A 19,927-nucleotide genomic window follows, 5' to 3' on the forward strand; every position below is an offset into this window, starting at 1 on the left:
GTTTGTACCTGAATGCTTGTAAGTTGTAGCATGTTGAGTTTGGCAAAAGTTCCCGGGTGCATGCTCGGTGGGGCATTATTCTGGAACGCCACTTACGATCGACACGAGGCGCAATCCGGCGGTCGAAAAGCTGCTTCTTGCCAAGACGGACTGTCAACGAACGCCTGGCCTCCGAGAAAAGTGCTGCAAAAATGATGATGATGATGATGATGATGATGATGATGATGATGATGATGATGATGATGTTGTTGTTCTTTTGTGCGTTGGGAGAAGCTGACGCAGCGAACATGTCGTTCTCTCAACCCCCGGTCGTGCCTTCCGGATCCGTGGCTTCCAGGATGGGCAAGAAGCATTCAACACAAGCACTACAGTATCCGACGCGACAGCTAGTTTCACGTTACGCCAAACGCCGACATTTACACGACATAGTCTACGGCCTCGAACATTCATTCTCACATGCCTCCGGCCATCATGAAACGCAACGACGCGTAGTCGTGATATAGCGACGCGCTGCAAGCTCGACCGCATCTGTACGACCTTGCTAATCAGCTACACGCCAGCGTGTTCAAGCAAAGGCCTTTGCTTCAATAATCAGTCGAAGCGCTCGGCGGCAAGCAACTTTGCCACCTGCCCTTGCACGCAATTAGCGTCGCTTTGCTCTGCGAGAGCCCCATCGACTGAGCTTGAGGTCCTTATTTCATCTATAGTCTGCAATGCAGTGCGATCGATAAGCCACCCAAAGGACTGTGAACAAAGTTCCTTGCCGCCGAGCGCGTCGACTACTTTCGTCACAGACATCACTGCTTGAATCGTCCGGCGTGCTAAAGCGATGTGTGGACGTAGCGACCTACGCGAAATGCGCGCGCTGACCTGGACTACGAAGTTGAGTTATTGCAATGTTGTCTTTGCTGACGATATCTTACAGCCACTCCGAAGATACGATATCCTTACCATCCGTGCCATCTTCCAGGAATATCGACCAGCACGAGCGAAGTCCCTGTCTCCAGCACTTCACTTCAGCTTCAGGTATCCGTCCCTATCTTTCTGCGCCACCTCGGCTACCATCTTAACGAACTCGCCATGGCGTGCAACAATCGCGTCCCGATAGTGTCTCAAGAGGTCCTTCTTGTGAACTCTGCCGCCAGGCTGCGACCAGATGTAGGTGCAAACTGCATCGCGAGTAGGAAACTGAGCAGATGAAGTCTCGACATTGACAGATACGGCAGTTGCATTCGCCTGTGGACCATGAGCAACGGTAGTACTCGGAGCGCCAGAGGTCGACGAGTTTTCATTGAATGCTGCCTCCAGGTGCACAAGCTCTTCCGGCTTAAGACGGAACAGTCCAACGCCATCTCGTGATGCGGGCTCGGCGATGGCCAGTAGCATCTGCTCGAACTCTGCATGACGAGCTTTGGTGACGGTTGGCTCGTAGCGCGCCCATATCTTCTTGATCTGGCGGCCGTTTGGTCCGATATACTGGCGAAGCTCGTCGAGTGTTGGCATACTGGGTGCATCTACGAGCATGTCGATATCTGGGGTACTTGCGGCTTCTGTCGGCCAGTCTGGCATCGCATCGCTCATGGCGATGTCTTCCATGGTTGAGGCGAGTCTTGCGAATGCGGTGGTGGTGGTGGTGGTGGTGATGGTGATGATGGTGATGATGGTGATGATGGTGATGGGTGTTGGTGACGGTTTGAATATTGGCTCAGCGGAAACGGGGGTCATGTTTCGCTGTCAGTTTTCTGTGGGTGTTCTTGCAGTCGAGTCGTTTACCAGTATCAGGCTCGAGGATGATTTCGTGGTATCGTGGGAATAGCAGAAGTGCGAAGTGTTGTTCGGGTTTGGACGAAGGAAGAAGTTGGCTGACACATGTGCAGCGAACGCCACTAGCGCGAAATCTGTCGAGACATTCACTGCCTGCGTCTGCAGAAGCTTCAAGTTCATTCATTAATCCAATCTGTGCCGTAGGTAGCATGTGATCTTCCCGCATCAAGCTAGGGCTGGTGAAAAGGTTCGTCGCTGCCGAGCGCGTCGTCGTCTTCTCTGCCGACTTCGTTGCTTGAACATTCCGGCGTGCTGAAGCTATGCTCAGACATAGCGACTTGTGTGAAGCGCTCGCGCGATGCTAGATGGATGGAAGAGCATAATACAGTGTGAAGGATTGGACTGACGGAGTCGTAGTGCTACATTTTCGCCTCTCGATGGATGGGTGTCCCAAGCACGAGGAGATCTGGCGGTGCTCACAGTCGGACGTAAGTCTAGACTGGCAACCTAACCATATTCCCCTTTTTGCTTGGCTCCCGGTACCCCCAGCAGACTTCACCTGGCGCTCAACTTGCCATACTGACAAGGAGTTCTGCCTCGACTTCTTCTCCCGCCGCGCGGGCTCTTCGCTTCCGTTGCTTCCCCCAAAACCGTACAGAGTCCTTTCTCATGTCTCGGCCACAGTTTCCAGGCGAGTCGCCATCGCTTCCTTCGTCCGGTCCCGCTGATATCTGCCTCGACTTCTTCTCCCGCCGCGCGGGCTCTTCGCTGCCATTGCTTCCCCCAAACCCGTACAAAGTCCTTTCTCATGTCTCGGCCACAATTCCTGGGCGAGTCGCCATCGCTTCCTGCTTCTGGTCCCGCTGCTATATGCATATTTCTTGCAAAGACTACACTTCTCCTGCATCTTCGATTCACTTCTTTCGTGACTTCACGCTTTTGAATCCTTTCAAACCGAGCCATCCGTCGCGGTCTACCGCGATCTTCTCGACCTCATCGGTGAGGTCTTTCTTCTCTTTCATTCTACAAAGGAACTTCGCTAACAAGTCTTTGTAAGCTACGCCGCTTGCTCCAATAGCGGCACGGATCTCGTGCGGAGTGGGAGGTTGCAAGATCGTCGCTTTCTCGAGGGACTCGGGTCTCAGCGGTATCTGATCGGGCTTCAGGAAATATTTCATGTTCCCATCATTGGTCGTGATTTCTCGTAGCATGCGGGTGACCTCATCGATTCGCGCCTTTTCAGCTCTCTCGTTGCCTTTCACCAGTATCTGCTTGCTTAGTGGCTTCAATGTTTGGCCGAACGTGCTACCTTCTGGCTTTACGACGGCGCGCAGCTGATCGTATGTCACCATGAGAGGGTCGGCTGAGGGCGTGTTAGTGTGGTTTGGTGAGGGGCTGCCACTTGGAGGTGGGCTAGCAGCCGTGTTGGTCGAAGTGGCTGTAGGACGAGGAAGGCTGCCTGTCGATGAGCTGGTACCGCTTGATGAAGGGCCGCCGGTCGCCTGAGGCAAATTAGCAGCACGACTGGGAATGCTGCCTGTCACTGGAGGGCCTTCTATTGAAGCTCCTGGTGGCTCCTTTTCTGGAGTGTATGGAGGATGTGCAGCGGGAGCGGACTTTTTTGAAGCTAGTGGCGCTTCATCCATATTCGTATCTCGAACGTTCGAGCTGGCCTTCTCTGGCGGCGGTATATCATTGCTCACTGTCGCATTTGGAGCAGCATGTGAAGCAGAACCGTCTGAAGCTGGCGCGTCGCCCATGGTCGCATCAGGGGTTTGTGAAATGGGCTCATTCGGAGCTGGCTCATCGGTCATGTGCACATCTGCCGCATGTGTGGCAGATTGTTGGGGCGCTTGTGCATCTTCCATGCCCGTATCTGGAGCGTCTGGTCGACCCTCTGAGGGATCATCTGAGCCGAGAGGTATTGGAGTAGGTTCAACCTCCATGTCTTCGCCCCGTTGGTCTGAGGTCGTGTGAGTTTGCGGCTTCGGTAGCTCATCGCCCTCAGCATGCTGCGTCCCACCTGGAGGGTCGCTCATGGGCTTAGCTCCCCGGGAGTGTCCTGAGTCATTCGGCGCGCCTCCCTTTGGCGTTGAGCCTGAAGATGTAGAATTCTGCTTTTGGAATTCGTCCAATTGACGGCGGAGCTCAGCGATGAGGCTCGACTTATCCTCCGACTGCTTTTGGAGTCGCGCAACCTCTATGTTAGTGGTGCTGAGCTCGACGCCCTGTTGCTGGTACTTGTTGTTCAGCTCGGAGAGCTGGTCAGCTGCCGCTTTTTGCTGCCTCTTCAATGCTTGCGCATGATCGATTGCGGCTTTTTTCCTCTGGTTATCCAAAGTTTGCACGCGGCTTTTATACTTCGAGATGGTGCTCTGCTTACTACCGACATCCTGCTGCAGTGTTTCGATGCTTGCTTCTGCCCAGGTAAGAGCACGATTGTGCTCTATTTGCAGCTGATCCATGGCGTCCCGTCCTCGTGTCTTCTCCAGTCGAATTCGGGAGCATAGTGCAGTCTTGTCGCGGGCTGCACGCTCGCATCGACGCTTCAGTCGCACATGGTCATGCCGCTGCCGTACAGCTGCCTCCCCGAGAGCCTGGACTCTCTTCTTTGTAGATGCTAGCTCCGCGGCGCGCTGTCTACGTTCTTTGAAGAGCGCCCATATTCTGGACCGTGCTTGCTGATATCGCTTCTCCCACGCAGTGGCAGATCTCGCAGCAGGATCTGGTTCCGTCAGTGCCATGGAGTCACCACCGACCTGCTTATTGACGCGCAGATCTGTGACCGTCGAGAGCTCGTCTTTCATCAAGTCCAACTCTTCCTCAGTACCTCTGTATGCTTCCTGCTCTCTCTGGAGAGCGCGTTGCGCCTCTTCCCTCCCGCGAGTGATTCTGGCAACGTGGCTGTCATACGCTGCCCTCTGCTGGTCGAGTCGCGCATGGAGGTCTTTGTTTTCAGTGTACAGCTCGCGCTCACGCTGACGTCGCTTCATGTCGTGCTTCAACTCCTCTGCCGTCATTCTGGCCCTTCGAACCTCCGCCTCGATCAGCTCAGGCGATGCGGTCACCTTGGAAGCAGCGTGAAGTCTCTCTGTCCGTAGCTGCTCACGTTCTTCGTCTCCATCACGTCGCTTGTACTTCTGCTCTTGTGTTGGGCGACTCGTTGTCTTCCGGTCCTGCTTCACTGGCTTGCTACGCTTGCACTCGTCTACCTCGCGAAATTTGATGTCCTCTGGTTGCGCATCAGCAGGCTGGGAGCTGGTAATACAGTACGCGCACAGCCAGGCCATAAGCGCTATTGCGAGCACGCCCATAGCGGTGTCCATCGCAGTGCCCATAGTGATGGTATAGCTAGTGGTGGTGCAGTCGAGGCGATGGCGCGGCGAGTGGTGCAGAAGTGCACCAAAATCGCGAAGTGCGAAGTGGTGTTTGTGAGCAAAGCAAGAAGAAAGCGCGAGTGGGGTTTGTGTCGGCAGCGCAGCGCGCTAACATGAGACCCTGCATTAGCGTTCTTGTCATGTGTGTGCTGTGAATTAACGGGGAAGGTCCGACACATCGAGCATTCACTGATACGTTGTAACATTCACTTCGATAGCTAATACACAGACAATACTGAGTGAGAGCCTCAGCACTATGGACTTGTTAGCTTTCATGTCATCTGATTCATGCTTGAACTTTCATGACCCATCGCTGTCTTGGCAGTCACATGCAGCAGTAGCGTGTCGCGAGAACTCGAGTATCGCAGTCATTGGCCCCGAAATCACTAGAAAGGAAGTAAAACTGTAGACCTGGTATCGTGCGGCAATAGCAAGAACAAGTGAGGGACAGCCGCGAAGCTTGCTTGCTTTAGAAATCGAGGGCGTGAAGTGTCTTGTGGAGGCGCTCAAGACAACACAAGGCATCACTATGCAGAGCCAGTCGCATGCCATCGAGGACTGCAAGCAGCCCACCATCACAAGTGCCCAGCAGGAGACCAGCAATGGGGATTCAATCATCGTCAGAAGTGGCGGAAAGGAGACGAGCGGGGGTCGTGACGAGTCCAGCGTCACAAGTGGAGGCGGCTGTGTCGTCCTGCCGCCTTAAGTTGAAGCTCAGTCGAAACTCAGTAGTACTGGAAGCGCAGTCCTAGCTACGCTGCTACAAAGCGGCCTACGCAGGCTACGCACAGGCAGAGCGACGCCTTACATTAGCACAGATTGAGGCTACATAGTAGTCATCATAGCTTGAAGCGCCGTCCCCATATTCCGCAATTAGCTCTTTCACCGCCTCCAAAAGCACAACAGAGTCTTTGAGCATGCCACACAGACTTCATCGTGCTATGTCGCCCTGCTACATGAAATTGGCTATGTTCCATATCACTCTCGATATTTCTCCTCGTCTTCAAGCTCGGTCTGTGAGCACTTCGTATAAGCTTGAAGCAATCACTGGCTGCGCGGCAAGCACTGGATCTAGATATTCATCACTTCATTCTTGTCACGAGTAGCCTGTGATCTTTCCTCATGGAGTATTCGTCGTCGACGCTATAGAGCGCGTTGCGAGCTTCGCGTGGGTCGCTACGTCTACACATCGCTTTGAGCCGCCAGACGGTTCAAGCAATATTGTTTTTGACGAAGGTTGTTTCTGCTTGGTAGAAATAATGCCAAGCATCCTGAGGCGAGGTCAAGACAAGTCAGGATCGCTCCTGCCACAGTTCCACCGAAAGCGCCAAGGGCACGCAACGTTCGTCCTCTTCTACACGAGTCGTTGGAGATGGCGAAGGGATCGAGCGCTGGGCTACATCCGACCCTATTTTGAACATTTGACACATCTCTCATTGTTTCCTCATCAAGAAGTAGTTACAAGAAAAGCTTTCCATCTCCTCCATTCCCTTTCCTCCTCCTACAACTTCGCCGCCGGCGTCTTCCCACTCGCACTCGTAATCTCATTATACAACAAACTCGTCAAAAACTCACTGTACTCCTCACCCGTCACCTGGGTCGCAAAGTACTTCGCTGCAAGCTTATACTTGTTATCCTTCGGCGCATTCTTCTCCAGCTCGTCGGCCTGCTCGTAAAGCAGCTTGAGGGCATACTGCTTATCCATCTTCTTGCCCTCACTCGTGACGGTGCCATGTCTGCACCACTGCCACAGCTGTGAGCGGGAGACTTCGGCGGTGGCGGCGTCCTCCATGAGGTAGTTGATGGGCACGCAGCCGATGCCGCGGAGCCAGCCTTCCATGTATCCGAGGCCGATGTTGAGGTTCTTGCGGATGCCTTCTTCGGTGATTTTGCCGGGGACGTTCATGTTTAGAAGGTCGTTGGCGTTGACTTGGACTTCTTCGCGGCGGACGTGGAGCTGGTTGGGTGTGGGCATGTTCTCGTTGAAGACTTCGCCGGCGATCTTGGCGAGGGCGGGGTGGGCTACCCAGGTGCCGTCGTGGCCTGCTCGTACTTCGCGGAGCTTGTCTGCGCGGACAGAGTCCATGGCCTTCTCGTTTGCCTCGGGGTTGTCCTTGATGGGGATCTGGGCTGCCATGCCGCCCATGGCGTGGACGCCGCGGCGATGGCAGGTCTTGATGAGGAGACGGACGTAGGCGTCCATGAACGGGGAGGTCATGGTGATGGCGCTACGATCGGGGAGGACGAAGGCGGGGTTCTGGCGGTGGCGCTTGATGACGGAGAAGATGTAGTCCCAGCGGCCGCAGTTGAGGCCGGAAGAATGGTCGCGGAGTTCGTAAATGATCTAGGATGATGGGTCAGCTGAGTTGGGCTTTGGTATGTGATGTGAGACTCACCTCGTCCATCTCGAAGGCAGCGGTGATGGTCTCGATGAGGACGGTACCACGGATGGTGCCTCGTGGCATGCCAATGTAGTCCTGGGCGAGGTTGAAGACATCGTTCCAGAGTCTTGCCTCAAGATGGCTCTCCATCTTTGGGAGGTAAAAGTATGGGCCGCTGCCACGCTTGACGAGCTCAGCAGCATTGTTGTAGAAGTAAAGACCAAAGTCGAAGAGCGAGGCAGACATTGGCTCGCCATCGATAGTCAAGTGCTTCTCCTCCAAGTGCCAGCCACGGGCACGTGCAATCAGAGTCGGGAGCTTTCGATCAGTGCGAAGCTTGTACTCCTTCTCGCCCTGCTTGAAGTCGACGTTCCTGCGGATGGCATCGTGAAGGTTCACTTGGCCATTGACCATGTTCTCCCAGGTAGGTGCATTGGAGTCTATCGTACATCAAAGTCAGTTCCTACATTTCCCGAAAGCTAATCGTGGGCAGCAAGGTCTTACCCTCGAAGTCGGCCATGTATGTCCAGACGTCACTGTTCAATGCGTTGACCACCATCTTCCTGTCTGTTGGTCCTGTAATCTCCAGCCTTCGGTCGACAAGACCTGGAGCTGGTGGAGCGCCTCGCCAAGCATCGTTCTCGCGGATGTGTCGTGTCTCGGGCAGGAAGTCGAGCTGGGTGCCCTTGTCGAGCTCTGCCTGGCGGATCTGTCGTCGTTCGAGGAGGGACTTTCGTCGTGCGTTGAAGGAGCGTTGGAGGACGGCGAGGAAGATCAATGCATCCTTGGACACAATCTGGCGCTGCTGGTCGTTGAGAGCACCGTGGATGTTGACCTCTCTGAGGATCTGCTCTGCGTTCACTGGAGTCGGCATGGTGGGCTGTATCTCTTCTGTCTGGTTGTTTCTCTGGTATGATGGTAATGTTCCACGACGATGACGAGGAGAAGAGGAGAAGGGAGAGTGCTTGAGCCGCTTGTCAACCACAAAAGTCAGCCTACCGTTATATACGTCACACGGGAGAGCTTGTGCCAGAGCTGCAGTGAAAGTCTGGGCTGAGCCGAGGACGAGCATGATGTGTGGTCCCCGCCATCGACATCCGCATCCGATCGGCTGTCAATGCACCCTGCGCCGTGTACGCCAACTCGGCTGAGGGGAGCTGGGCCTCTTTGGGGAGCAGATCGACGGCATTCAATGATGTCGCTGGCGCAACTCTGCCGCAGCATGTGAAAGCTCGTCGTCTGAGCAACATCCTATCTCTTTCTCCCTCCTCAATCGACTTCCAGATGGCCACGGCAACGCTTTCGACAGTGGGAGGTTCGCAGAGTGTTGGCCGCAATCGCAGCAGCAGTGGTGACGGAAAGGGCTACCGTCTTGCACGGCTGCAAGCCGAGCTGTTTTGTCTTTCAACGTCCGATCCGCACTTGCCGTAGCAGCCGCCAGCCAGCCAGGATTCACGTGTGCCAGGATCTAATAGACCACAACAGTCTTCAACAGCTATGCAACGAACTACATGGCGCTTCAACTCAACGCTTGTTTCTGGTGAATATTGATGGCTACGGCAGTCCGCGCCGCCCGTGTCAGCCGATGTCATGATACCGCTGAGACTATGAGTGATTCCCGTCAGATATACTTGTTGGTGGCGACGACTCTATCTGATCAAGAGTTGTAATCTTCTTTCCCTACTGTGGCAGCATAGACTATGCTTTGGCGGTGTGGGCATCACGATGGCTGAACGAAATTCAAGGCGTGATCCAGCCAAAACGGCCTTGACAAGAAGATACCGAAGGTAAACACTATGCCGAGGCCCAGCCATCCAGGTCGAAAAGTACGAACCACCATCCTCGTCTGGCAAGAAACTCTCCTCCCTATCAGAATCGGCAGCGAAGTGAACAGACTCACCTGATGAATCACGTCCAGCATGATGAAAGTCACGGCATCGCAACATTCGTTGTCTTTCATCTGGAGCCAGCCATGAACAGCCAGCGTGCAGTTGAGATGCATGTGAAAGTAAACTTTGTGGTGAGCATGTCCGCGCAGGTCGGACCGCATTTGGGTCAGACAGCCATATTCAAGGATCTCGATACCGCTCGTGCCCGTCCAACAACACATCTTCTCATCATGCGGAGCCGCACTCCAAGTTAACTGATCGCTCAGTATGGAGTACTTAGCTACATTCTCTGGTTGGCCTCCGTCCGGCCATCTGACTGCTGAAATCATGAAGGTGCTTGCAACACCGGAGGCCGCATATCAGATCCTCTTGCAGAAGGAAACACACTCTCAGTCCAATGCCCAAGTCGAAGTCGAAAGTCGAAACCCTCCACACCCATCTTCGCTTCGTCTCCTAGCCGTCCATACTAGCCCGACTCTCCTTGTAAGGCCGATCCTCCGGGTCCCTGCTCACCACAAACAATCCCTTATCACTACTCTCCACATCTCCCTCCTCCCTCTTCCCAAACCAGCTAGCCCACCAACCCTTCTTCGCAGGACCGGCCGTGTTCATGCGGTGAAGGCTCTCGCCATACTTGCGCAGGGCCGCATGGCACACGGCCTCACACTGGCTGGAGCGGATTGGGTAGCCTTCGGCAGCACCTGGTGAGTGAGTGTTAGCGAAGGCTCGACTTCTTGCGAGGAGCGCGGATTTGTGGGTGCGTACCTGCGCAGGTGGTGGGCGGGTTCTGGAAGTCCTTGAGGTCTGCTTCACCTGAGCGGCATTTGGCGGTGCCGGGCTCGATGCACGGGACTTTGAGGTCGGAGAAGATGATGTGGTGGTCGGAGACGGAGACGTTCTTGCTGATGAAGCGCTGGCAGCAGACGGTGAGTTTGCGGCACATGGTTGCGGTTGGCGGTTGGATGTTGGCCGTTTGCAGGAGCTGATGGTGTGGTGGTCGGTATTGTGTGATGTCGCTTGTGGTGGGTGAGAAGTGGTATCTGTTGCTGTTGGTGGTTGGTTGTGGTGATGTCGAGTTGTTGGTTTGAGAAGTTTGTGAAGAGCGGAGATTTGCGACTCAATTGTGAGACAATGCATGTGGCGGATCGACTTCATTCACTACGGAGGGTGGCGCAGCCCCCTGTGTTATCACAGAATCGCGTTGCCTTCTGTCACATGCTGGCCCGAGTGCGCAAGCTATCTGCTTTCCCAGGAATACAGATGGTCATCAAGTGAAAGGCTCTATAGGTCGAACAAGTCCCTTGCCGCCGAGCGCTTCGCCATACTTTCAAGCTGAATGCTTCTGCATGAACCTGCCGGCGCGCAGCTCCATAGCGGCTACAGTAGCAATTCGTATGTAGCTATATCGCGTCGCATACCTTCGCGACCCAACGTCGAGTCCTGCGTGAGGTCTGTTGTCTTACTCGAGACGGGCCAAATGCAGCCCTGAGGCTACCTCTCAGGCAATGAGCAGGAAATGTCGCCGAACCGACGAAGGATGCAGTGTGACACACCTATAGGCAAGAGTGGGTACTGACTTCGCGTAGCACGACGATGCTCGTTCGCATCTCCTGTGTAGGCTCCCGGGCATGGCAGCAGTTTCGTTTGAACCGGGCTGTTATCTTCTACACGACGCGGAAATGCTTTCTCTTGAACCAGGTCAACGCCTGCCTGCATTTGCGCTTTCCACGCCATCTTGTCTTGCGATATCCCGATGTCCATAATGCATACATTCGCTCAAATCTCATCAATCTGTCCCAGTCCCCGAATCCGTTCCGTGGTACACACTCGAAGTCAACGTCTAAAGGCTGTCTGTATTGATTGGGAGACCAGCCCACCAGACCCGCGCTCTCATCCTCATCATCCCCATCGAAAGCTCTTACGACCTTATGTGGTCTATCATATAAGTCACCACTCAGGATGCTGCATCTCCGCTCGGGACGTGTAGAAGGCTCGATCGCATCGCTCGTAGTTCGCTGAGGGTAGGATATGCTGCCGAGGGACCGAAGTGTTCTCGCCATGTTGTCGTAGGACCTTTGATGATCGCTTGTACTAGGTCGTTTCCTCGAAAGACTGACAAGTTACCGCAACATCTGTGTGCATTTGCCGCACAGCAAACGTTTGCCATGGGAGAGATATCGTGGTGGACCAGAAGAGATGACCAGGAAAACACTTACAACACCTACCGTGGGTATACAGCCGTGAGTCGAGCAACGCTGTCAGTATGAGAAGTCGTCGTTGTCCAGTGATGGGAGGAGGAAGTGCGAGTTAGTGAAGTGCAAACATTGGAGCTATGTTATCTTGCCAAGCCTCGTGATCCGAGCGTTTGAAACATGTCCACCCACCTTCAGCGCATCATGCAAGTCGCAATTGCGCGCATCCCCATACCATCTTATCGTCCAAGCCACCGCTTCAGCATTCTCAGTCACGATTTAGACATCCTCGTCGTCCTCGTCCTCACTCTCCGCAAGATCCTCCGAATCCGAGCTGTCGATGCTGACCGGCGACGATGAGGGACTGCTATGGATCCCCGGCACAAAGGTCAAATCGGCCATGTCTCGAAGCCACTGCTGGGCACTCTTGTTGGTAAATTGTGCCTTGAATGCGATGGTCTCGTCCTTGGACGCCTTGGCCTTCTCAGTCTCAGCTGTGCCCTCCGGCACAAACTTCGTTGCCACAGCAGCATTGTGGCTGCGCGGTTGGGATGGCGTGTAATGGTATTGCGAAGCCGCTCCGATCGATATGTAGCGAAGAGGGCTTGTGGGTGGTAATGCTGCTGACAGCTGCTTCAGGAAATCGGCCCAGCAGTCGCTGGCTAGACTGTCTGGTGCAGGGCATTGCAAGGTCATCTTCAAACACGGAATGTCAGTCCTTGCCCGTGGGAGCTTGCCGGTGTCTCAGACTGAGTAACATACCTTCCACAAGCTGATCGACTTTAGGTTGAATTTTGTCAGCGCTCGTACCAGCACATCACCAGGAACGTTCGCCATGCCGAACTCGAGGCTGTTCAGTGCAGCGAGCTGGACCGACGGGGTGTGGAGAATATCCTACCAAAGAAGGGGTGTCAGTCATGTTCAGAAGTCAGATACCACTTCTTCAGATCGCTTTGCGAACATTGAAGCGCGGCACTGCACGATGTGCTCACTCAAACACCTTGTATCCTCCTGTGGCACATACCGTGTGGCCGCTTGTGGCTGAGACAGGTCTTGAAAGCCACTCAATGGACCGCTGTCCCATGAACTGGTCGGTCACGAAGTTGAGTCGCAGTGACTGCAAGTTCGTGGCGGTGTGCAAGAATTGACGAAGAGGCGCTTCGAAGCTATTGTGGTCGTTGTATGTGGCCCATGGAGCTAGGTCGGCTGCTGTACCGGCGCCGCCGCCAATAGAGAGCATAAGAGTGTTGGTCTCTGCCAGCACTGCACGTATACTCTGACCAGACGCGGTCGGAGGCAGAAGGAAGGAGTCAAACGGCAAGTGCGGCAGGCGGCGTAGAATCACTTCGATGTTGGTTGGACGAGCCTGAGCTCTTCCGAGAGCAGTGAGCAAGACAGGGAGTACTTGACCCGGATCCTGTAATGCGCCCCTGAAGCCGAATGACCAACCCCATGACCGCCAGCGAGCATTGAGGCCATCTCGAAATCGTCCAGCGCCATCGTAGTCCCTCAGACCCACGCAACGCAGGTTGGGTAGCTTAGAAAAGGCTTCAGCAAGCATCTCACATGCGGCGCCTGTCTGGAGAAGTACATCGCGAGTCAGGCGGCCATGCAGAATCCGGTCGTGGACCAGCCCGACGCCTGCACTTAGTGTCTGTGTTCCGATGATGACCTCCGTGAGCTTGGCTGCCAGTCCAGGGTGGCGAGAGATGCCAATAAGTGCATCAAGACTTTCGTGCTCGAGCATGAACTGACGCTTTGTGAAGAACTCGTTGGCGAATGTGTTGAACAGCTTCGTCTCGATTTGTTGGCATGTGCGCCGAAAGGGTCCAAGTTCTGCCGTGGTGAGGAAGGAGGCGATCCTGATGAGCACTTCTTGCGGTAAGTCGTCCAGCGCGGACGAGTCGGGCTGCGTGGTGGCAGAGGTGGCCATGGTGAGTTGGGGATGTTTGGTGGTAGTGAAGTTGTTTACAGGAAGACATGCAGAGGTGCGACGTTGGGTGGCACATCTCTGAGGCAGCCGCGCGCTAGTGCGCTGGTGCCTTGCTGCACCTGCCGTTTCGGGAGCTCGCACAACTATCCAACTTCGACTTCACCTTGCAACCCTACAACATTGCACCCTCACTCACCCACAACGAATACAACATACACTCCGTCTCTGATACACTGACAGTTCACCGCAAGAATCGACACGATGCCAGCGCTCCGTGACAGGAAGCGAGCGGCTTCACCCGTGGCCGATCCAGACCCGCCACGAAAGACTCGCGGCAGACAGAAGGTTGCAGAAGTTGATCTTATCAGCAGCGACGTTGAGGTGGTGGAGACGAAGCCGGCGCCGAAGAGGAGAGGTAAAGCTGCAGCAGCGAAGGGTGCTGACCTCGACGTGCTTCCCGCTCTTGATAGCGACGTCGATGTTGCACCAGCCCAAACGAAGAAAGCGCCACCGAAGCGCAAGACTAAGGCCACCAAGGATGAGATTATAGCAGACGACTCTGATGCTCCTGTTACTTTCAATGACAAGGTCAACGGCAAGGACACCGCCGGTCAAGCTCAGTATGCCAAAGCTGAGAAGCTGATCATCCCTGTGGACGAAGCCTGCCCACACAGTGGTCGCGTGTTTGTTGACAGCAAGAGTGGTATAATCTACGTATGTGATTCGCCTCAGCTGACCAGAGCATGACTGACCAAAGCTCTCAAGGACGCAGCTCTCAACCAGACGAATGCCAGCGGCAACAACAACAAGTTCTACAAGATCCAGGTAATGCTCAACATCCCGCCTTCAGACGTGAATCATCGAAGCTGACTTGTCTTCCAGCTTCTCACCGGGGACCAAGGCACGTTCCGTACCTGGACTCGCTGGGGTCGAGTCGGAGCCACAGGTCAGAGCGCACTGCTGGGCAATGGCAGCTTTCACGATGCGCTCAGCAACTTCGAGAAGAAGTTCAAAGACAAATCTGGTCTGAACTGGAACGATCGCAACAGTGCTCCAAAGTCTGGCAAGTATGTCTTCCTCGAACGTAACTACGAGCCAGAGTCGGACGTCGACAGGGAAGACACCCCAAACGACGACAAGCAGCAAGGCAACGGCAGCCGGTCACGTAGTGCGTCGCCGGCGAAGTGCACACTTCAGACCCCTGTGAAGTCCCTGATGGAGCTCATCTTCAACGCCGATTACATCGCAGAGACCATGGCTGACATGAGCTACGATGCTCAAAAGCTCCCACTGGGCAACCTCAGCCGATCAACGATCCTTCGCGGCTACCAAGCGCTCAAAGATCTCTCTACACTCTTCAACGACCCCAATCTTGCGCACTCGGAGCATGGCACACCGTACAATGAGGCTGTTGAGATGCTGTCCAATTGCTACTACTCATACATCCCGCACGACGTCGGCCGAAATCGTCCTCCGGTTATCCGAGAGACCGAGAGACTACGGAAGGAAGTGACGCTATTGGAGTCTTTGACAGACATGAAAGACACTGACAGCATCCTGAAGTCAGAGAAGGGTAGTGGAGGCGTTCACCCTCTGGACCTTCGTTTCAAAGGTCTTGGAATGCGTGAGATGACGCCGGTAGACTCTACGACCGCAGAGTTCACCAATATCGCCGACTATCTGATCAACACTCGCGGACACACTCACGGCCATACCTACAAAGTCGAGGACATCTTTCGCATCGAGCGGGACGGCGAGACTGAGCGATGTCAAAACTACGCACAGTCCAACAGTGATCGCCGCCTATTGTGGCATGGTTCTCGTGCTACCAACTACGGAGGCATTCTGAGTCAGGGACTGCGCATTGCTCCTCCAGAAGCACCAGGTAAGCTGAACTTCTCCTGCAAGTTCGGATCGCTCAAGACTGACCTTGATATCTAGTCTCCGGCTACATGTTCGGCAAAGGTGTCTACCTTGCTGGTAAGTCGACTCATCCCATCGAAGAACTTGATGCTGACCATGTTGCAGACATGAGTTCCAAGAGCGCGAACTACTGCTGTTCGTACTTGAGTGGCAACCATGCTCTTCTCCTCTTGTGCGAGGCTGAGCTTGGTAAGCCGATGCAAGAACTCACTGACGCGTCATACGAGGCTGGCGAGACTGCTGCAGAGATCAACGCGCTCTCCACTTGGGGCAAGGGACTGGTCGGCCCTGAGGGATGGAAGGATGCAGCTTGTGTTCACCCTTCTCTCGCTGGCGTGTCTATGGTAAGAGTCCCATTCATGCGATGACAACAAAGCTGACATTACACAGCCCGACACGCGCATCTTGCCAGGAAACACCAACGTGCCGGATGCATACCTGCAGTACAACGAGTACATCTGCTATGACGTGGCTCAGATCCGCCTGCGCTATCTCCTCAGGGTGAAGATGTAGCAGGCTGGGACATGAAATCACTGATTGCTTCCCTTGTGAAGCTTGCGCGCGATCTGAAACTGCTCAAACAGAGGGACCGGAAGGAATTGCTTCAATGACGGAGACGCAAGAAGCGATGTCTCCATGTAGCTCAACAGCACGATATGAATGAGGTCGTAAGTACCCAATATCACTTATCAAGATGTCCCTCATCGAGCCACAGGGCGTGAAGCACCATCGCGGGTCTGACCCAGGGCTTCCACCGCCCAGAGTTGCGACTGCATAACGTGTCTGCTGGAACGGGTGTCATGCTAGAAACTGAACAACTTGCTGTCGAAGGAGACATGGCTGGAGCTCAGCGGGACGGATCTGGGTCGTCCGTGGCGAGATCAGAGATCAGATGAGCCCGCAGCAGGCCTGCTATGAGCCATGCTTGAAGGCCGTTCAACTCGGATTCGGAGCGGCCGCGCTCATTGTGGTCAATGCTCAGCAATTTGTCATCAGAGGCCACGTCCCGTTGTCACCCCATTCGAGCTCATTGCTTGGGATTGAGTTGCTCATGGCCTGGAAGTATTCATCGTCGCTGTCCATCTTAGCGTTGGTTGCGGTGATGATAATGGAGCTTCAAGACCCTGAACACTCTAGATTGGACTCCAGGGACCCAAACCCCATTTTGGACAAGAAGAAACGTGCGATAATAAGAGGGGGCCGCAGGACCATCTTGTTGGCCTCCAAGGTGCTCAACATTCAGTTGCGATCTGGTGGGATACGACCAGAACTGAAAGGACAACGACAACCGAGACGATACTGGACTGGTCATCTGGGAGGGAGGAGAGTGTGGTCAGTTCATGGCATCTACCGAGAAACTTTCTCTACTCAAGGGGCTGGAGGAGTGTTCTCATGGTGCTCGCATGTGGCTTCAAGGGCTTGTTGTTGGTCATGGCCCAGGAGCAAGCTCCATCGACCACGATGCACAGATGCTGTGCGTACCAACTCTAACAAATCCTCGTCCTCTGCAGCAGCGTCATATAAAGAGCACGAGATCCCCACCTGGCGACAATATGAGTCTCCGTCACTGTCCAGCACCACCGCACCACCTGCCAAACCGAAGTACAATACGGACCCCTTAGGCAGCTTCGCGCTCGCACCGAAAGCATAAGGATGCTCTCCACCAATCTTCCATTCGCTGCTCTTATCGCTATCATGATGCTCCTCCAGATGTCATCAGCTTGCACAAGTAACGCTGTGAGTCCTCTCTTCGATCTAAATCTCGATTTCCAGAAGACATCTGACTAATTGTACATCATGTAGGAATGTGCCGACCCGCCTATCCATACGTCTACTGCCTTCACGGTCCAGGGTCTTCTGCAGTTTGCATCTCAGGAGGCGAGTGCGGCGGAGGGGGAGGATGTACTTGCTACTGAAGTTGTGGCTCAGGTTGAGCTGAAGAGAGATGCGTTGTTCGCGATACGATTTCGAAGCTGGATGATAAGTCAGGATCTGCTTTGAGCATGTATAAACCATCGTGTGGGTCGAGAGTTCGAGCTGTGATTCAGCTCCTGGGAATATGCAGGAAAATCCGACGTTACATCTTCGCCCTTTTAAGTGCTGCACAGCTTACACCAGTAGGCTTCCCAAGACAGTGCTGTTATAGCCTCGCATGAAGCTCAGAGGTCAATCGACACTCATGGTACGATGAGCTTCACGGGCTGATCTATGCAGATCGTGAACGTAAAACACCTTCAGTCAAAAGGGCTTGACTGAAGAGAAATCAAGCCGTTTCTGCCGAGATGGTGCCGGATCACATGCCATAGCTCATACATGCTCGCTCACAACTCATCTTATTGGTGATGTATCAGACTTGAAGCTGAATAAACATGCCTCCTTATCAAATCTGTTGTACAGTCAACATGGGTCCAGTGCTAAGCTACACCGCCTCGACCAAGGCAGACCGTAACAAAACACAAGCTTGCCGCATCTGTTAGCCGCCATGACTTTCAGCATATCCTCGTCAACTTCCCAACAACACCCTCCAAGGCCTGGTAACAAATTCTGCTGCCGCCGTTATGCTTGTCGACTGCTTTTGTGGAGGGCTGCTAAAGGAACGCATATCGATGGATTCAACATATGCCGACGACTGACGCGCTACACCCCCGACTATATCATTCGGACCTCGCTACGTAGCTATATGCCAGCGTGTTCAAGCAACGGCCTGCCCTTCGATAGGGAGTCGAAGCGCTCGGCGGCTTTCGCCTTTGTCACCAGCCCTCGCTCCCTACTCCCTCCACAGCCCCACCCGAACCCCATCCCTACACCCCAACGTAGCCGTCAACCTCTCCTCCCACCCCACCTCTCCCCTCCTCTCAATCCTCCCAAACTCCTGCATCAAACGCACCGTAACATAATACCCCTCAGCCAACGCATACTGCTGGCCCAAACAAACTCGTTGGCCCCCTCCAAACGGTATATACCCCCAAAACGGCCTCAACCCAGGATCCGCCCAGCGCTCCGGTCGGAAGAGGTTGGAGTCCGAGCTGTAGAGGGTCGTGGAGCGGTGCATGGAGTAGGAGTTGTAGACGATGATGTCGCCTTGCGCCATGAAGAGGGGCGAGAGGCCGGTGGGGCCGCCGCCGTGCGGGAGGAATGTGTCCCGGGCGGCGTGTTTGCCGAGGATTGGGACTGGAGGGTGGAGGCGGAGGGCTAGGAGGGGTTGTCAGTGTTGTTGGCGGGTGGGAAAGGGGAAGGTGGAGACGTGCCTTCTTGTGAGCAATAGCGGAGGTACTTCATATTCCTCAACTGCTCATAAGTCGGAAGTTGCCCGTCAAGCTGCGCAACCTCACTCATGTAGCTTCCTCCACACCTCCGGCTCGCGCGCGAGATGGAAGAAGAGATGGCTAAGGAGGCTCGCGGTAGTATCTCTCCCCGCTAGCAAGATATTCATCGTCTCATTAACAGCTCTGGTCCGATCAACTTCGTCATGTTTAACCAGCTCGTTGAGGAAGCAGTATTGCTCGCCCTTCTTCGCCTTCTCGTGACCATTGCGCTGCTTGAAGGCCATAGCGCGGTCGACCCATTCTCCAATGTACCGACGACAAAGTCTATGGCTCCGCTTCGCGGCGAAGTGAGGGAGGAGACTGTACAGTCTGCCAACTCTCGCGTGGAGAGTACAGTCATCCATACTCTTCTCAAAAGTCGCGACGAAGTCCTTCGCTCGGGCGCCCTGCTCATCCGTACTCAGCGACTTCGTGCTCGTACCCGTCAAAAACTCCGTCGACGTATCCATGGTAAAATTATGGAACAGCTCCTGCAACTCCACCGTCCCCCCATCATCCGGGATATTCGCCAAGAGATTGGGAACATGCCTCTCAAACTGCTCCAACTCCATAATCTGCCGCTTCTCAAACTGCGGCTTGAGCATATTCCTCGAATGCTGCCAATGCGCCCCATCAGCCGTGAAAATCCCCTTCCCTAAAAGCGGCCCAAACGACTCCAGCCTCGCAGGCTCCACGACAAAATCTTCCGCCCTCGTAAGCGCACTCTTGACATTCTCCGGATCGTCCGTGAATAACACCTTCCTCGTCCCAAACCGACTAGTATTAACAAAATCACTAAACCCCCTTCCCCCTGTATCCCGCTCCACCAGTAAGCTTCGATGATATGCCAGGACTCTATGCTCACCCGCCGCTCTAATCATCCCCCTCAAAAACACCAACCCAAACTGATCCCACCAAGGTTTTCCTAAGACGTGTCTCGGCGGTTTGCAGCCATGTTTCTCCTCGAAGAATTTCCGACGTCGCGCGAGACTCTGCCTCTTGTACAGAATGGTCCCAGCATAGACGAATACCAAAGCGAGGAAGATGGGGAGTAACATCGTTGCTGCCGTTGTGCTGATGCATAGAATTCAGAGCATCATCTGCTGGTAGGCTGGTCTGCGGTGAGGTCGAGGACGTGTGAGGTTGTAGGTAACAAGACATCT

General features: G+C 54.4%; 8 protein-coding genes across 8 annotated transcripts; 2 read left to right on the top strand and 6 right to left on the bottom strand.

The window, feature by feature from the left end:
- Positions 1–1,011: 1,011 nt before the first annotated feature.
- On the bottom strand, positions 1,012–1,725 carry CLAFUR5_02134 (uncharacterized protein; the record flags this gene model as incomplete). The annotated part of the gene is made up of 1 exon (XM_047901282.1): positions 1,012–1,725. One exon carries the CDS (start codon positions 1,723–1,725, stop codon positions 1,012–1,014), a length of 714 nt encoding a protein of 237 aa, XP_047755332.1.
- Positions 1,726–2,678: 953 nt separating this feature from the next.
- Positions 2,679–5,102, bottom strand: CLAFUR5_02135 (uncharacterized protein; the record flags this gene model as incomplete). Its single annotated transcript, XM_047901283.1, has 1 exon — positions 2,679–5,102. One exon carries the CDS (start codon positions 5,100–5,102, stop codon positions 2,679–2,681), a length of 2,424 nt encoding a protein of 807 aa, XP_047755333.1.
- A 1,540-nt stretch (positions 5,103–6,642) lies between these two features.
- CLAFUR5_02136 (Malate synthase, glyoxysomal) lies at positions 6,643–8,396 on the bottom strand (the record flags this gene model as incomplete). The annotated part of the gene is made up of 3 exons (XM_047901284.1): positions 6,643–7,485; positions 7,538–7,962; positions 8,027–8,396. 3 exons carry the CDS (start codon positions 8,394–8,396, stop codon positions 6,643–6,645), a joined length of 1,638 nt encoding a protein of 545 aa, XP_047755334.1.
- Positions 8,397–9,864: 1,468 nt separating this feature from the next.
- Positions 9,865–10,354, bottom strand: CLAFUR5_02137 (uncharacterized protein; the record flags this gene model as incomplete). Its single annotated transcript, XM_047901285.1, has 2 exons — positions 9,865–10,112; positions 10,177–10,354. 2 exons carry the CDS (start codon positions 10,352–10,354, stop codon positions 9,865–9,867), a joined length of 426 nt encoding a protein of 141 aa, XP_047755335.1.
- Positions 10,355–11,882: 1,528 nt separating this feature from the next.
- Positions 11,883–13,536, bottom strand: CLAFUR5_02138 (uncharacterized protein; the record flags this gene model as incomplete). The annotated part of the gene is made up of 3 exons (XM_047901286.1): positions 11,883–12,299; positions 12,366–12,497; positions 12,628–13,536. 3 exons carry the CDS (start codon positions 13,534–13,536, stop codon positions 11,883–11,885), a joined length of 1,458 nt encoding a protein of 485 aa, XP_047755336.1.
- Positions 13,537–13,797: 261 nt separating this feature from the next.
- On the top strand, positions 13,798–15,972 carry CLAFUR5_02139 (Poly [ADP-ribose] polymerase 2; the record flags this gene model as incomplete). Its single annotated transcript, XM_047901287.1, has 5 exons — positions 13,798–14,250; positions 14,302–14,361; positions 14,419–15,421; positions 15,478–15,803; positions 15,850–15,972. 5 exons carry the CDS (start codon positions 13,798–13,800, stop codon positions 15,970–15,972), a joined length of 1,965 nt encoding a protein of 654 aa, XP_047755337.1.
- Positions 15,973–17,112: 1,140 nt separating this feature from the next.
- On the top strand, positions 17,113–17,460 carry CLAFUR5_02140 (uncharacterized protein; the record flags this gene model as incomplete). The annotated part of the gene is made up of 2 exons (XM_047901288.1): positions 17,113–17,196; positions 17,263–17,460. 2 exons carry the CDS (start codon positions 17,113–17,115, stop codon positions 17,458–17,460), a joined length of 282 nt encoding a protein of 93 aa, XP_047756210.1.
- A 766-nt stretch (positions 17,461–18,226) lies between these two features.
- CLAFUR5_02141 (Cytochrome P450 monooxygenase himC) lies at positions 18,227–19,822 on the bottom strand (the record flags this gene model as incomplete). The annotated part of the gene is made up of 3 exons (XM_047901289.1): positions 18,227–18,651; positions 18,708–18,777; positions 18,812–19,822. The coding sequence occupies 3 exons, from the start codon at positions 19,820–19,822 to the stop codon at positions 18,227–18,229; spliced, it is 1,506 nt and encodes a 501-aa protein (XP_047756209.1).
- Between the last annotated feature and the right edge of the window lie 105 nt (positions 19,823–19,927).

The sequence above is a fragment of the Fulvia fulva genome, chromosome 1 (genome assembly GCF_020509005.1).
Source record: "Fulvia fulva chromosome 1, complete sequence".
NCBI lineage: Eukaryota > Fungi > Ascomycota > Dothideomycetes > Mycosphaerellales > Mycosphaerellaceae > Fulvia > Fulvia fulva.